The 12,569-nt window shown below is 47.1% G+C and overlaps 1 protein-coding gene across 1 annotated transcript in view; it reads left to right on the forward strand.

The window, feature by feature from the left end:
• LOC144165259 (uncharacterized) overlaps window positions 1–10,006 on the forward strand; it is a 24,466-nt gene extending 14,460 nt beyond the window's left edge. Inside the window, exons 6-9 of the mRNA XM_077695387.1 lie at window positions 436–504; window positions 2,510–2,638; window positions 4,484–4,594; window positions 9,691–10,006. Of these exons, the coding sequence (XP_077551513.1) occupies window positions 436–504; window positions 2,510–2,638; window positions 4,484–4,594; window positions 9,691–9,745 (364 nt within the window). The 3' untranslated portion in view covers window positions 9,746–10,006. The remainder of the gene's footprint in view (window positions 1–435; window positions 505–2,509; window positions 2,639–4,483; window positions 4,595–9,690) is intronic.
• Window positions 10,007–12,569: the final 2,563 nt, after the last annotated feature.

Below are 12,569 nucleotides of genomic sequence, written 5' to 3' on the forward strand. Positions count from 1 at the left end.
GTGCATCAATGTGGACAACACGAGCGCTCTTCTTTTTGCGTGTGCTGCACATTGTTTGCACCATCACCACGTATCCAGGATGACTAAATGAGCTTTCCACACTTCAGAGGGAAGAAATCCTCCCACCCTTTATGCCGATGGTTGTTGATCAAAGTCTTGGCACCCTTGTTCGTGAATTACATTTTCTTTGCAAAAGCAACAGTGTACTGTGGCGGGAGTGTGCACTTGGGTGAGCGCTGCTGTTTGCTTTGTATTGTCACCATCATGAAGGCTACCTTTTCTGGACCACGTGCATGTCCAGTCCGCCTCTCACGTGCCGTGCTGTTGAACAGTCCGAGGCGGCATAACACGGGGCCAGCTGCCGACAGTGGCCCCGAGGGTTGCTGCGTGTCTGGCCGTACTCACACGTGCCCTCTGCTTCCCCCCTGATCACAGGCCCCCGCGGAAGCAGGCCATCACGGAGGAGAAGATTGCCGCCCAGCTCAGCGACCTCAGCCTGGACGGGTGAGAGAGAGGGCCTCTCTGTTGGCTGGGGAAGGGGGAGGGAGCTCTTGTCAACCCAGTTCGGGCCGAATGTGGCTATCCTCAGTGCCTGTACACACACACACGTGCACACATGAATGTAAATGTTCGACAGAACTCTGCCTGGTTGAGTTGAACTTGAGGAAGAGGCAAATATGGAAGGCATTTATTGAAAGCAGCCCCAGCATTTCGGAGCCTACTCGGCTCCTCCATCATGGGTGGCTGTGTGAGACCAGAAGCAGCAGTTATATAAGGTGTCTTCTTTTTCTCTTACTTGCATCTTGCCCTTGCATGTTGGAGGCCATGGGCATAGATGTTGAAAAGGGCTCCTTTGGATCAATTCAGGCCTCCTTGATTCTCTAGTATGTGGCGGCGCCCAGGTTCCAATCACCGGGGCGCCGTTTAAGTCAACTCTGTGGGCAACTTTTTCGCAGCTGATGGAGGTGAAAAGCAAAAACGCCCGTGTGTACAATCCTTAGGTGGCCAAATTAATCCGGAGCCCTCCACTACGGCGCGCCTCATTGCCTGCGTTCCATCGGCGCATTAAACCCCACAATCAATCAATCAGCTTTTTCACAGTGTTTGGCCAATACATTGCGCTCTATGTCCGACTTGCAAACGTCGTTTTTGTGTTGTCGGAGGCGTTCCAGGAAGTTCTTGGTCTCGCCAACGTAACTAGCGGGGCATGGTGCGCAAGCGATTTTGTAGACGACCCCTTGGACCTTTTCTTTTGGCGGACGCTCTTTCGATTGGGGCATCAGCTGTCCAAGAGTTGACACTGGCTTGTGGGAGACGACAATGCTTTCCTTCCAAACAATGCGGGATAATGTTTTACGCATTCCTTAAACATAGGGGAGGGAAATACAGGTGGGTCTGGGGGCGGAGAGGGTGGCGACGTAGACGGCGAAGGCAGGAGAGGGGTTGTTGTCCGACGGTGTCAGTAGAGCGGAATTTTCGTTGTTACAGCCGATTGGTGGACACGGCGTTTGATGCTACATATGAAGTTGCTCATGCATCCATTTTCCTTCAGGTCCATGATTACAGCTTTCTTTCCTTCTTCCAGTTGTCTTCTGTTGAGCATACAGTTCTAGCTTTGAGTAGGAGAGCTGAGACTACACAGGACTTGTGGGAATTTGGGTGGTAAGAATCGAATTGTAAGGTCTGTAAGGGTGGGTTTCCTGTACACTGTGAAATCGAGTCGATCTGGCTGTCTTTTCATGAAAACGTCGAGGAATGGTAAGGTGCTGTCCATTTCTTTCTCCACGGTGAGCTGGACGGTTAGTTCGATCGAATTTAACTGCGCCAGGAATGCAACAGGAATGCAGGTGGGAATGCAACAGTGCCAGAGAATGTGGGGAGGTAGGAAGATGGCTGTGACATGTAAAGTGGTGGTTGCAAGAGGAGCCAGGCTTCAATTCGCACTATTGTTTGCTCTAAACTTGCACTTAAGGCATTGCGCAAGCATTGTGTTTATCCCCCCTTTTTTTTTGTAGTTGTTCTTTTCTCCTCACATTAAATTTTACATTGAGCGCTTTTGATGCCGGTGCTGTACGCTATAGTTGATTAAAAAGTGTAACTTATGAAAAGTGAGGAATTTTGCTGTTTCTCTTTTCCATTTAAGGAAATAAAACAGCACAATTGACAAGCAGGACAGAAAAAGTGGGCAACATTGTCGCGCTCGTGGCATCCGCTTTTTCTGCCGGCCTTGTCATTTGTGCTGTGTTCTTTCCTTCGTCATACTACACTATACTAGCCCAAGAAGCTCCCCCATTAGCCCATTCTGATACTCGCATCTCCACCTTTGGTGATGAGTGACTTGCCCTTTGCAGTAATTGTGTCATAGCGCAGGGCTAGGTAATGGAGGAGGGGTGGGGGCATCTCTGCGACTGTAAAGACGGCTTGTAACAGGCGACAGCTGTGACTGCGTGTGAGTGATGAGTCTGCTGCCGAGTGGTGCATGGTGGTTGGGCGCTTCCTGCCCCTCCAGGGTGCTCAGCCCCTCGACGACTGGTGGCCAGGAGTCGGAGGAGAAGCGCCTGCACGTGCTCTGCCCTGAACTGGTGGAGACCACCCCAACACCCCAGCCCCTGCTACCACAGCCTGTCATCGATGACCTGTGAGTGGCCTTTACGCCTAGCGGTCGAAAGCCAGGCAGGCGTGAAACACTAGCGCTTGTCATACATTTCTCCGTTGCTTAGCAAAAAAAAAAATTGGAGGTACATTTGACGCAAAATGTACGTAATTAACCGGCAGTGCCCGCGTTTCGTTCCTTTAGTTAAGGATGCCCGTTGGGCTGCTTTTTATGATAGTAAGCGAGAAAAGTGGCAGTGCAACGCCGGCACGTGCAAGAGGAAAAAAGCAAGCACAAAAAAACAGAACTCCCGCTGGCGCAGTTTCAGACAGGTGGCGCCCGAGCACTGCGAAGGCGGGAAATTTGAAGTGCGTTGGGCGGTAGCAGTGAGCTGATAACAGCGCTACAGCCCATTATGGTGATTCACTGCTCTGCACTTCTGACAGCTTTCACATTGAGTGGGACGGCTTTAATTTTTTTGAATATATTTACAGTTGGTGTTTTAGCTAAATATTTGCAAGTTACATGAGAACGTGCTCAATATAGTAGTTTAAATAAGTTCTTAGCCCACCTGTGGCGTGAGACCCTCTACTAGGCTGGCATTTACTCATACCCTGATCATAGGACACCTCGGTTATACGACACTTCCGCGCGGTCCCTCGAAAGTAATATTACCGGGGTTCCACTGTATTACCAGTTCTACACGTGTATGCAAGTACTTGCCAACACTACCTTTAGAGGTTGGTCGCTGCAACAGATGAGCAGATGGGGGCGTCGCAGTGAGCAACAATTTGTACTTCTTGTCTGGTTTCACAATTTTCTTTTAAACATTGTTTGTTCCTTGTGGAAAGCAAAGTTTGCTTTATGCCTACCACCATTCTGGTGTAGTTCTCTGTTTCAAACAAATTTTTGCCGAAGCTGCGACACTTCGTCATGAGCGAAGCCACAGTGTTAGAAAAAACAACAGCTGTGCAAAACAGCACGCGTCATTTTCTTTTTTGTTGTTGTTGTTGCGCAGTAGCCATGTTTGGTTATGCAGAGTTCACTGCTGGGTGAACTCTGTGAACTCTCGGGTAAACCCAGTTCATCTGGCACCCACATTACTCGTGAAGAGATGAGGAAAAACAACAAATGCAAGTGCGCGTGCATGTTCAATCTCTCGTGGAGTGAGCCTGGGAGAGGCCTTACTGCATGTACAGGTTCAGGAGAAGGCACCCCGATTTGGAGGACATATTATTGTGGGTGGGATTCAGGGGGGAAGACAAGGTGTCTTGAGCAGGACATTTGGTCAGAAGAAGTGCTTGACATCAAGGAGGGAGACTGCGGGGTGGGGTTTGGAAATGCGAAACAGGTGGTTGTGGCCGGAGAGTCGAGGATGCTCCGTGCAATAGGGGACCGTGCGTCAGTGGCAGTTAAAAGCCAGCTGCGCTGACAATGTTGACATCTGCGTACAAGGTACGAGCATATTTCTGTATGCAAGAAACGGAATACGACAAATGATATACACACATGCACAGCACAAGAGTCCGGCAAGAGTAGCTGATTTTAAAATTGAAATTGAGAAGAGTGCAGCCATGCTGAAGTGACATTTCAGCCAATGAACGAGCGGCTGGCGGGCAAATCACCCGGCTGACCATCGTGTCACTTCCGCTTCACGGCTGTTCACACGATCCTCCGGCAGGTGCAGCATCATCTGCTTCAGAACCATTTAAAACGCCCCTGACCAGTTAAGGATGCATTTCACGGGCCTACTGGTCATCATGTCCCAGGTTATTTGGTGGTACACAGTGCATGTTCAAAACAAATGGTTGGTGCATTCAACGATGGTAGCCAAGAAGGCAGCCGGTGTGTGACGCTTGTGGCCCCCCCCTTCCTCCTGGTTGGTTGCAGCCGCAAGCGGGCCACCATGGCGGTGGTGCTGTGGCAGCCCCTGGGGCCACCCACGGCCGACAAGGCAAGCGGAGAGGACGGCACGGGAGACAAGAAGGAGCCCAGCCACAGGTGAGGGCCGCCTGTCTGGCCTGCTGCTTGCTGTGGGGCAGAGACTCAAAGACGAGTTTGGATTATTGAAAAGAGCGCTTTGTCCTGACAACGATCAATGTTTCATCCCAGACTGCGAACAAATAAGGGAGATAGAAGGAAAGCATACGAACTAGTGACAACTCCCCAGCACCTTTCTGGCACTTTCTCTGCGATGTCACACAATCTTGCTTGTGCCCACCAAAGCCACCACCAAAATGCGCAACTGCGTGATTTTAGTGGGACCTTCTTCGGTTCCAGTTGATTGTATTGCTTCAATCCGAACACGCAGTTGACACGCTGATCGCTGCTTTTTTAATGCTGGCCCCTGTTAGTCACTCCCAGCCATGCATCGTCACTGCAGCGCAAGATTTGAAAGTTGTTTGACATTTCTCGTGTTTTCTTTTTCGACTGACACCTTTTGCGGCTGGCGTTGGGCTTAGTGGTTACCAAAGGCTAGTTCTTTAAATTAAATTGAGCACAGTTGTGTTTTGTCTTTGTGGTGCCTTTCAAAACAAGGACAGCGGCAAGGCATCTGTAGACCAGTGGCCGTTTGTGGTTGGATAGGTTGACTGGAATGTATGTGTGGAAAGTGAAAACGCCCGTGTGTCCAAGATTTTTGCTCACGTTAAAGATCCCCGGGTGGTCAAAATTAATGTGGAGCCCTCCACTATGGCGCGCCGCATTAAACCCCACAATCAATCGGGGGAATGTGTGTGTACAAAAACGCAGTGCATTCTCACGATACACTGCGTCATGATGGGTGGCGTGAGAAATCCCGCTTGTCGCTGTTGGTCGCAGTGCTTGCTGTTCATGCTGCTTGTCTCCCATTGTTGCCACGTGCTGCTGTGCCGCTTGTCGCTTCTGCGGTACAACACCAGCAGCCTTTGAGCTAGTGTGCATTTTTAGTCAACGCCGCGTGCCACTGCATGGCGAAGACGTTCCCATTCTGCGTGGCACTTCTTCATTTGGGCCTGGACGTTCTTGATGCTGAGTGAACACTTTGGACACAATTTGCTGCCGTGTGTTTACGCGCTGCTTCTGCATGTGTGGTCGGCCCACTGTTCAGACGCCAGCTACACGTGCTCAGTGCATGCCATTTACTCAAACTGTGAAACGCTGCCATGCCAGTGCCAGCCAAGATGCGCAGAGTCAAGCACCATTTGATGGGGGGGGTAAGGAGCCAAGTGGGGCATGTAAGCAAGGGTACAGCAGCAGCAAAGGCAGGAAGAGAGGCAAACAAAACTTTCCTTTATAACACTTAACTCCTCACTCATAGCGTTACCCTCACTCATGCCATGATATTAATACTGGGAAATTTCTTTCTGGCTCATAAATTTTCGACAAGTAGCATTCCAGTTCAGCTAACAACATTTTTTGCACACAAGGCTATTACAGGTTGGGCTTTCTTGCGCAGTTTTGACGTTGTATGAAAAAGCTAACCCAAAGGAGCCTGTTATGTGGTGAAACTTGAAGGCTCGCGTGTTGTGGAGCAGAATGAACTTTTAGTGATGTAAGTTCGAATACTTCGAATTGTAAGACTGCACTGCAAGTTGAATGAGGTAGTTAACACTTTCTGTGAAGTATTGAAAGTTTCGGATACGCACGCACCTTAATCCTTTCCTCTCAAAGAAAAATAAACTTCTCCACTGTTAATTCCTTTCTTTTTTGCTATGTCCTTACATGCAGTTTTTCACTGTCGTAATGTGCCAACTAATCCAAGCTTCAGAATGCGTTGTGTGCGATATCCTGAAGGGTTGTTGTTGTGAAGCAGGTCATGGCAAGTGAAGTGGAGCGAGTGGAGGACTTGGATAGAGCAATGAAGGCCTTTCACAGGTGGTTTTGGGACAGTCAGTTTAGCAACTCGTGTGCCCCATCGCTTGATCCAGTATGCTGCCACTGTTTCTCTCACAGTCTGTCTGTATACTCATCTGCCCTGCTTTTTGTTTTGGGGTGTTTGGCCAACTTGATTTGGCAAACTTAGCAGTAAAAAAAAAACAAATGTTAACCAAAACACACTTTTTTTTCTTTTCTGCTTATGACAGCCACATCCCAAGCTGTCGTGTGAACTGTTAAAAAAAAAAGGAACCTTTGATCACTGCACGAGTCTATGAAGAATTGCTAGTCCATGGTTTTCTGACACAGCTGCTTGCCTTTTGAGGTCCTATCTTGGCTTCGAACAAGACTGAATCTCTGCTACGCTGTTTAGGAACTTTTAATGCGGCACCGAGAGCGGGGGTGAGACAGCTGCGCATATTGCGCAGATTTGATACAAATTTGTTTTCCTGCGCCAGGCTGCTCCAAAAGCTTGAAAATTGCAAACATTGCGCCAAACTGCTCTGAAACAGTCTGAGAGCCAAGGATTTCAACACTTCCGTCAGTTTCAGGGGGGGAAAATGCTTACTGACAGCATAATTTTCCAGCATCCCCAAGGCGATGCTGTTTTCAAAGGTTTAATTGATTGATCATTCAATAAAAAACCTGCATAAAAGTGTCACCGAGATATTTTTTTCGAAAGTCACAATGTCGGGTTGCGCATGTTATATTCTGTGCGTTTTTAAAGTTTTCCCATTGAAAACCATTGCAAAGTCCTGTATAAAAATACTTTTGAGTACAGAGGCATCAAACTACTTGTGCAAGTTGGTGAAAAAACAGCAAGCTTTGGAGCGCTGTATCTTTGGAACGACATTACTGGGCGCCGCCATCTTGGTGTGGTGAAGATATGAAAACGTGGCCACCGGGCGAAGCAGTTGCTTGTGGATCAGGCAGAGTTCTCTTCGCCGATTTCTACCTCGGTTTTGGTTATGGGGGTGGCTGGGTTTACATTTAGTCGTTTTATCTGTTGTGGGAAGTTGCGGGACTCCAAGGATGGGCGGTCATCAAAAACAACATGGCGCCCGCGAATTCGCGGTGTTTCGACCTTGAATGTGAGGCCGGTGCGTGCTTGAAGTGAAATGTCGGGCTTATTCCGGTGTTATAAAACGCTGAGTTATTGCTGCCTTTGACAGCGAGCTTGCGAACGGCAGGAATGGGACGATCAACACTGCAGAATTGGCGGCGCAGGCTACATCGCCACAAAACGTTCAAGCGGTGTCCGACAGCGGGACGGGCTATTATTTCACGCTAGTAATAATGGTTCATTTATCGGAAGTGAAATTTACTGCCAAGAGGGAGGCGGCTAAACATACCAACGTTACTCAAATTATGATCGTAGTGAATGTGCACCTTGGGGATTGAAATGGGACGGCTGGTGGGGTGCGACGACTGTGACCTCGCTTTGTGCAACTTTTGCCGTGGCTCTGCATTTGTGTGTAAAGCCGAGTCATGGAGGACAAGAATAACAATTTCGGCATTCACATGATAATAAAAATGCCTTGGTTGCTTAGTTTTTCAATTAGATATTTTCAACGGTCCTCCACGCTATCTATGCATAGAGCCTAAAAATTTAAAAATGGTTTGTAAAAAGGTAGGGCAGTTCGTACCTTGTGATACTGTGGTAGAAAAGACTTGATTGAAAGGCTGTGTTAGTGCTATGTACGGTCAAAACCGATTAAAAAGTGCACTTTTCCTCCATGCATTGCCAAAAATTTGATTTTTTTAGGCTCCTATTTAATAAATGTTCTTCTATTTAATAAATGTATTTAATAAGTGTTAATAAAATAAATAGACTATTTAATAAATGCTCTTGTGCTTCAAATCAAGGTTCTTCTGCTCCAAAATCGATATTTCGCTGCTCCAATAAATGCTCCCAAATCTAATTCAGCTGTCTCACCCCTGCGAGAGGGGTGTGGTAGTGGCATCACACGAGGGAAAGGAAATGTGGGCTCCTAAAGGAAGGCTCTTAAGGTTGGCAGGGGGCGGCAGACAGTTAGGTGGGCAGACGAGATCAAGAAGCTTGCCGGGATAAATTGGTCGCAGTTAGCACAGGACCGGGATAATTGGAGATCCATGGGAGAGGCCTTTGCCCTGCAGTGGGTGTAGACAGGCTGCTGCTGATGATGATTAAGGGAAGGCTCTGGGGGCCCCCCTGACATGGTGTTACTGTCAGCAGTTGCACATGAGCATGCAGCTTTTTCCTTGTGCAAAGTGCTATCAATTCGGTGTCGCTGTGACTCGCAGAGTGCAACTTTGGCAACCAGTGTTAGTGATTAGCGTCTTGAAACAGCACAACACGGACGAGGACGTAAGAAGTAGATAAAGACAAGCGCTGACTCACAACTGGTTTATTTCATTGAAAGCGCATAATTTATCACTTTGGCCTCAAAGGAAAAGAAAGATAAAGGAGAGAAAACACCCAACAGCAACCCTAGCGGGCACCCTCTCACCCCCGTGCAGCTAGTACAAATGATAACCGCTGGGGCAATCGCAATTTCAAAAGACGCGGAATAATTTCCAGCCCAGTAATCATGTATCATAGCACATGCTAGATAAGAAGCCATATTCCTTTTCACAAAGTGTAATGGACGGCTTACTGACGCATGCGTCCCCCAACCTTCGGATGTGGAACGCTTCGATTATTTCCCGGCAGGTCTGCTTAACATGACAGGAGAGAACATCTGCTTCTTTTAATATTGGGTTGCAGCCATGGGCGCTACAATGTTCTGCCAGCCGAGAGTATGACGTTCTTTTCAGTGACTGCCTGGTAAGATGTCACCTTACCAACTCTCCCAGCTGTCCACCCTTTTTAGTGATCAGCATTCCCCCACTGAACAGGTCTAAGCGCTAATGTGCCCATTCACTGTTCCAAAGAGTGCTGGTTCACACCCACACATGCTTTGTGTGGTGTTGGCAAAAGTGTGACTCTAGAACTTACTTCCGCAAAAATTGTTGCGGGCTATGACACCTTCGAGAAAGGAGTATAACTTATCCAAGTCATGGTGGCTTCGAGACTCGCACTCACCTGGAGGACTGCAACAATGCGCATAAATGTGCAGACTTCTGTAGCAGTTATGTGGTACCTACGTTGTCTTTTTCTGCTGCTGTTGGTGCTTTTCTATTGCTGTTGTGTTGGGCTGCGCTCATGAACTGCTGGGCATATTCATGTGCAGACGCACTCACCATGTGCTCTCCTCATGCAGGGGAACCGAGGGGGAAGAGGAGGGGGAGGAGGAGGCGGCCAGCATGGAGTTATGACAGCCGAGTCACGCCATCGTCTCTCTGCATAGCCATCTTCAACAGCGCTTGTCTCCCGACAGCTGTGATCCACACATACAACCGTTTGCACCACCCACTCTTCTCGGGTCCGACTACCCGAGGACCTCTTCTTCTTCCTTGCCTGTTCACGAACCTCGGTGGCTGCTGCCAGGCCTAAATCTCTCGTGTAAAGTTCTCGAAGAGCAACAAACTTGGGTGCGGTGGTGGAAAGGTGCCAATAAAGAGAGCTCTTGGCAAGAAGCTTGTCGCTGTTTGGGGTCTTTCTCAGAAGAGCCTTGTGTGGTGCTGGCACACTTCGCATTACAAGTATTGAACCCTCACCCCTTTCTCTTATTGCCAAAAAAGGTTAAGGGGGGAACCCTGGTGAGTGCAATCAGAGAATCAGTTTTTTGATGCACTGCTTGGAACTAATTTTACAACTCATTAAAGGAGCCATGAAGAGAAAATACAACTTCGTTTAGTTTGAAAGAACTAGGATTCAGTATCTCACTCAGCTACATTACAGCCACAAAAGATGTTTTTTAAACGAAAAAAACCAAGAAGTATTTAAAAACTTTCAAATTTTCCGCCACAGTGACGTGTTATGAGCAAGAATGACGTCATACGGGCCAACAATAAAACATAATTTTCAGTGCGTTAACTGCACGTTAGCATTCAAGTGATGCTGTCAAATGGAACTAGAGGCCCCATTACAGACGTCCAGTCATGTGTCGTCGCGACAGGTCAGTTAGGGGGCTGCCAATCGCATAAACAAGGTTCCGTGACGTCATAGAAAAGTTGCGGGAAATTGGCTAGGGGGTCGCGACTGCTTCACACGTTTTCTGTAATATCTCCGTTATTTGAGCGAAGATTGCGATGATATTGGTATCATTGTTATCGGGACTAAGCAGTCTTTCTAATAAACCCAACTTTTACTTTGTCTTCATGGCTCCTTTAAACTTTGGTAGCACAGGTGGCAAGGAACCATTTCAAATGCCCGTTTTGAACACCAAAGTTTAATGAGTTCTAAAATTAGTTCCAAGCAGTGCATCAAAAAACTGACTCTCTTATTGCACTCACCAGGGTTCATAGTACTGATAAATATAAAGATTACATTTTTTGGCTATAAAGATTTTTGTCTATAAATATAAAGATTACACTGTTTTGTCTGTTGTTCCTCCAAAAATGGCTGGTTATCTCTAATTATCTTGGGAACTAATTGGCTCACTCAACAAATAATGGTAACAGATGTATAGCGCGAAACAGACGAAGGACAAAGAATGCACGAGGACGAAACGCTAACTTGCAACTACTGGTTTATTGAAAGAAGCACACATTTATAACAACAGCGTACATGATAACAGACAACCTATGTCACATATCAGAAACAAGAAGGGGGCGATAAGATTGTGTAGTGGGGTATCAAAAATTTTTTCTTGTTTCTGATATGTGACGTAGGTTGTCTGTTATCATGTACGCTGTTGTTATAAATGTGTGCTTCTTTCAATAAACCAGTAGTTGCAAGTTAGCGCTTCGTCCTCGTGCATTCTTTGTCCTTCGTCTGTTTCGCGCTATACATCTGTTAATAATGATCGACCAACTAGCCCAACAACGCACTTTACAAGAAATAATGGCACATTTGAAATCTGTGGAAAAAAAGCAGCAAGAATGACAGGTTTCACAGAGTTTACTTGAACATTAAATGAAGTTGTTTTGAGAGCAGTTTCCCCCCTTAAATTATGCGCTGCCTCGTTAGCAGCTGGCTGCTTGTGTCACAAAAGCATTGTACTTGGTCTTTGCTGCCTCCGCTCGAGTCTTAGCATGCCTCCCTTTGCTGTAGTGCGCTGGCAGCTTGTGCTAGCATGGTTGAACATGCTTGCTTTAAGAATTAGTACACATGTGGTATCACACTAGACGGTGTCTAGAAAAAAAGAGCAGTGGAAGTAGTGAAACTTCGTTGCAAGAGACATTCAAGAAAGCCAAGAAACATGTTTCTCGTAACCAACATCTCCTGTGTGCAATGTTGTTAACAAGGTGAAAATAGGACAACCGACCAAACGGCTTTTATTCAAATGCCTCTTATAACCAAGTGTCAAGGTTTTACTGTACTGTATTTATTCACACAGCTAGTTGCACAGTAGATGCATCCATACCCCCTTAATTAACAAAAATGTTTTTCACTGAGTTTAATTCATCACACGAGTGATATCTTTGCCCACTTCTGAGTAAAGTGACCATATTCTTCAGACCCCAAAGCAAGACGGAGGGGGGGGTGTAAGGAAGAACGTGGCACAAAGGGACACTTAGGCTCAGTGCAATTTGTTTTCACTGAAACATCATTCATTTAGTAGTTCTCTCGGCCTTTGTTCGACGAGCAACGATGCGTTATTTGCTGAATAAATAAACAAGTGCTGAAGCACGTCCACCCACCGTTCGTCAAACGCAGAACGGTGTACGTTGTTCGACGAGCAACGATGCGTTATTTGCTGAATAAATAAACAAGTGCTGAAGCACGTCCACCCACCGTTCGTCAAACGCAGAACGGTGTACTGAACAGTTTGTTGGTACATTGTAACTTCAAGGAAACAGCTCAGACATTGGGACTAAGCAAGGAACACACAACAGTTTCTTTCTTAGTCCTGTCGTTTGTACCATTTTTTTTAAGTTTCTCAAATGGTTTCTCTTGGCTCTTTCGTTCTTCCCGCTTTTCATTAATGACATGGGGCTTGATATCCGTTTTCCATATTTCTGGCCCAAGGCGGGACAAAACACCGTCCCACAAGCAGACCGCGGGGCAGTGGGACTACAGCCGCAAAATCGGGAC

Source organism: Haemaphysalis longicornis, unplaced genomic scaffold (assembly GCF_048455015.1).
Source record: "Haemaphysalis longicornis isolate Haplotype H1 unplaced genomic scaffold, Haemaphysalis longicornis Haplotype H1 scaffold_14, whole genome shotgun sequence".
In the NCBI taxonomy this organism is placed as follows: Eukaryota; Metazoa; Arthropoda; class Arachnida; order Ixodida; family Ixodidae; genus Haemaphysalis; species Haemaphysalis longicornis.